This window comes from Helianthus annuus, chromosome 10 (genome assembly GCF_002127325.2).
Source record: "Helianthus annuus cultivar XRQ/B chromosome 10, HanXRQr2.0-SUNRISE, whole genome shotgun sequence".
Classification (NCBI taxonomy): domain Eukaryota; kingdom Viridiplantae; phylum Streptophyta; class Magnoliopsida; order Asterales; family Asteraceae; genus Helianthus; species Helianthus annuus.
The window spans coordinates 150130132-150134456 of NC_035442.2; the positions used below are offsets into that span (position 1 = coordinate 150130132).

Sequence of the window (4325 nt, forward strand, 5' to 3'; positions counted from 1 at the left end):
CTAGAAAGCTACGAATCGACTTAACACTAGTCGGCAGAGGAAGCCAACTGATCGTATCTATCTTCGCTCTATCAACTTCAATACCAGCCCTCGAAATTTTGTATCCTAACACAATACCCTCAGTCACCATGAAGTGACACTTTTCCCAGTTCAACATCAGCTTCGTTTTAACACATCTCCTCAACATCTTCTCAAGATTATCTAAGAAATGATCGAAAGAATTACCGTACACCGAGAAATTGTCCATAAACACCTCCAGCGAACTCTCTACCATATCCTAAAAGATCGCGATCATGCATCGCTGGAATGTAGCTGGAGCGTTACATAGACCAAACGGCATGCGTAGGTACGCGTACGTGCCGCATGGACATGTAAAGGTGGTCTTTTCCTGATCCTCTGGTGCGAAGGGATCTGAAAATAACCCGAAAACCCGTCGAGAAAGCAATAGAACTGCTGACTCGCGAGCCGCTCAAGCATCTGATCAATAAATGGGAGCGGAAAATGATCCTTACGAGTGGCGTCATTCAACTTTCGATAGTCAATGCACACCCGCCATCCCGTGACTGTACGTGAAGGTATGAGCTCATTTTTCTCATTAAGAACAACTATCATCCCCCCTTTCTTTGGGACGACCTATGTAGGGCTCACCCAAGCTGAATCAGAAATAGGATATATCAAACCAGACTCCAACAACTTCATAACCTCCTTCTTGACTACCTCCTGCATATTTGGGTTAAGACGTCGCTACGGCTGCACCACCGGCTTGTAAACCTCCTCCATCAGGATGCGATGTGTGCAAAAAGTAGGGCTAATACCCTTAATGTCAGACAACCTCCATGCAGTCTCCTCTTGGTGTTTCCTCAACACATTAATCAACCTCACTTTCTCCTCCTTTGTCAACTTCGAAGATATGATGACAGGCATGTTCGGCTTCTCTCCCAGAAATGCGTACTCAAGATGTGATGGAAGAACCTTAAGTTCTAAAGGCGGTGGAATGTCTACAAGAGTACTCTCATCGCTAATCTCATTAAGTTCCAACGTCTCTGGAACCCACAACTCATCGCTCTCATCTAACTACTCCTCAACTTCTTCTTCATCAAGCTCGTCAACAACTCCCTCACCTACTAGATCGGCCCCACTGATGTACTCGAGACACGTGTCGACACAAGATATGAAAGAGTTTAGAAAGTAGACGGAATGACACGGCCCGCTATCGTCGTCTCTACCACCAGGGTGCTGCATCGCTCTGTCTATCTCTAATGTGACAATCTCGTCACCCGCGCGAAGAGAAATCTTACCGTCAAAGACGTCGATGATCGCCCTTGCGGTTCTAAGGAATGGACGGCCCAGAATAATAGGAACTCTCTCATCGGCCTCCATGTCAAGAACGACAAAGTCCACAGGAAATACGAATTTTTCCACTTTTACCAACAGATTCTCCACTATCCCACGAGGATACTTGGCTGAACGGCCAGCCAAGGACAACGACATACGAGTGGGTGTAAGCTCTCCTAACCCAAGCTTCTCATACAAAGAAAATGGCATCAGATTGATGCTTGCTCCTAAATCAGCTAGAGCATGAGCAAGGGTAACGGCTCCCCCCAAAAGGCATGGAATAGTGAATGTACCAGGGTCGGTTAACTTCTATGGTAGCTTATTCAAGACTACCGCGGAACAACCGCCCGTTAAAGGAATATTTGAAAGCTCACCAATTCTCTCCTTACACTTCAAAAGATCTTTAAGAAATCTAGCATACTTAGGCATAGACTGAAGTGCCTCGATAAATGGAGATTGATTTTCAACTGCTTGAACATCTCAAGAAATTGCCCATACTCCTTAGCATATTTCTGATGCTTAAGGAGGGCGGGATATGGGACGCGAGAATGATCAATCACTGGTGACGGTCTAACCCTCGTCGGTTGCTTCTCCACACTCTTCTCAACTTGAGACTCCTCGGCGTGTGCGGTACTTGCTGGGTCTAGCCTCATGTGCACCTTACCGGGAGCCTCCATCTCGATCTCCTCATTGACTTCTTCATCTTCTACCTCCACACTCTCTCTAACTACCTCCCCCAAACTCTTTCCACTTCGGGTAGTAATAGCCTTCGCGGAATGATTAGCTGGGTTCGGGAAGGTATTTCCTGAAAACTGACCATGTGTATGCTCTTGCAACTATTTAGCTATACCACCTACTGTTCTTTGAAGGTCTAAAAGTGCGGATTGCTGATTTTTTTAAATGAAGCTCTTGACTTTTATTAATTTGCTCTTGACTTTTAGCGAAATTACCTAATTCAGTTAAAGATTTCTGTGTCGTCTGATCTCGCACCATCATCTGAGTGAGCATCTCTTCAATACTACTTAAACTACCCTCTGAACCCTTACCACTACATTAACCCTCTTGATTTGACCCCCTACTAGCAAACTGCCCCCTGAACCTGAACCATTAAACTGACCACCCTGACCTGAACCACTACTCGTGTATAGACCGGGCCCCCTACTTTGATACTGACCAGATGGAAAACTAGGAGGATTACCAGAAGAGCGGAAACCACTATTATTGCCACTACTGCGCCAGTTGGAGTTATAATTAGAATTATTGAACGGATTCGTGGGACCCCTAGACTGACAGGCTATATACTCTACCTGCTCGAGTGTTAGTGTGGGACAATCTATCGTATCGTGCCCTCTTCTACAAACCTCACACCTATCAACTTTCTTCTTAATCTCATTCAACTCTTGTTTCAGACTCTCGAAAGCAGCAACTACCGATGGATCCAAGACAATTTGGTTTACCCCTCGAGTGGCCGAGGAGGTATGCACAGGAATGGAAGTCATGCGGGTAGTGCTATAGTCCATATCAGAATGGGCAAAACTCTCAAACAAATTGTTGCACTCATTAACTGTCTTTTTACCCATAAGCTGCCCTCCAGCTGAAGTATCGAAACGAGCCTTGATTTCAGGGGTGAGACCATTGTAGAACTTTTCAACTAGTGCCCAATCCGATAAACCATGCTAAGAACAACGAGAAATCAAGGTCTGAAAACGCTCCCAAGCCAAATGGTAACGCTCATCAGGCTCCATGCAGAAGGAGTGAATCTGATCACGAAGGCGGGATGCCTTGGCTGGTGGGAAGTATTTGGCTAAGAAGGCATCGCGAAGACCTGCTCAAGTAGTGTAAGTGCCTGCTGGCTGAGAGTCGAGCCAGGTGGCTGCGCGACCTGCGAGCGAGAATGGAAAGACCTGAAGGTATCGAGCATCGAGGTTCACACCCTCGACGGAGAAGGTGCTGCAAAGGCGAGTGAGGCGGTTTATGTGAGCAGGTGCGTCCTCGTTGTCAAGTCCATGGAACTAGCATGAATTGGTGATGGCCGTCATGATGTAAGATGGTATCTGCCAGGACCTATCATTCGTAATGTTGGGAAGGGTGAGGGGTGAAGTAGCGCCGGTGAAACCAGTGGTAGCCTGCTCGTAGACGGTGCGGTTCGCCATTTGAATAGCGGGTGGAGGACTAGGTGTACGAGAACGGGAAGGTGGTGGGGAATTGTGGGGTGAAGGCTTCGGTGTGAAGTCGAAAGCTGGGGTGAAATGCGAAGACGAATAAGAGCTAGAAGAACTTACCTCGGACGCAGAAAACGGTAGGGAAGACTTGATCGTAAGCGGATTCGGCGGAGGTCCCTGCGAGCGCGTATGGGGCATCAACTGAAAAACCAAATACAATCAAGTAAGAAGACTCTAGTAACTCGACGAAAATAAATATTTTTGATTTTTTTGAATTTTTTTATAATTAGACTCCTACGACTCAAACAAACGAACAAATAACACGTAATATGTCAAACAAAGTCCAAACAAAATAATTAACGCAATTGCCAAAGAGTCCCCGGCAACGACGCCAAAAACTTGATGTGCTAAAAGTAGTTTAATAAAACAATTAAAATTAACCTAAATCTAGACTCAAAGTAATACTCTAGACTCTCTAAACTCGACTAAACTACTGACCGGCAAGTGAACCGATCGACTCTAGTAAAGCTAAGTAAGTCCGGATATCGAACCCACGAGACTCAATTAAATTACGCTAAGACTCTATCTAGACTAAGACTGACACGACTTACTAATTGTTTATTTGATTGGGGGGGGGGGTTTCTAAAAATCCTAAATTTGCAATTAAAAATTAAACTAAATTAATTAAATTAACTAAACACGAACTTGGATAAAGACTTAACTTAGATGCGATGAAGACTACCTAGGCTAGACTCATGTTTAACTTAGAATGGATTTCAATTCAAAACTAATGTGGTATGCAACCGGGATCTTTTGATGCTAAACCCT

General features: G+C 45.1%; 1 protein-coding gene across 1 annotated transcript; it reads right to left on the bottom strand.

Annotated features, from left to right (window-relative positions):
• Nucleotides 1-1074: 1074 nt before the first annotated feature.
• Nucleotides 1075-1545, bottom strand: LOC118482722. Its single transcript, XM_035978354.1, has one exon. It carries the CDS (start codon nt 1543-1545, stop codon nt 1075-1077), a length of 471 nt encoding a protein of 156 aa, XP_035834247.1.
• Between the last annotated feature and the right edge of the window lie 2780 nt (nt 1546-4325).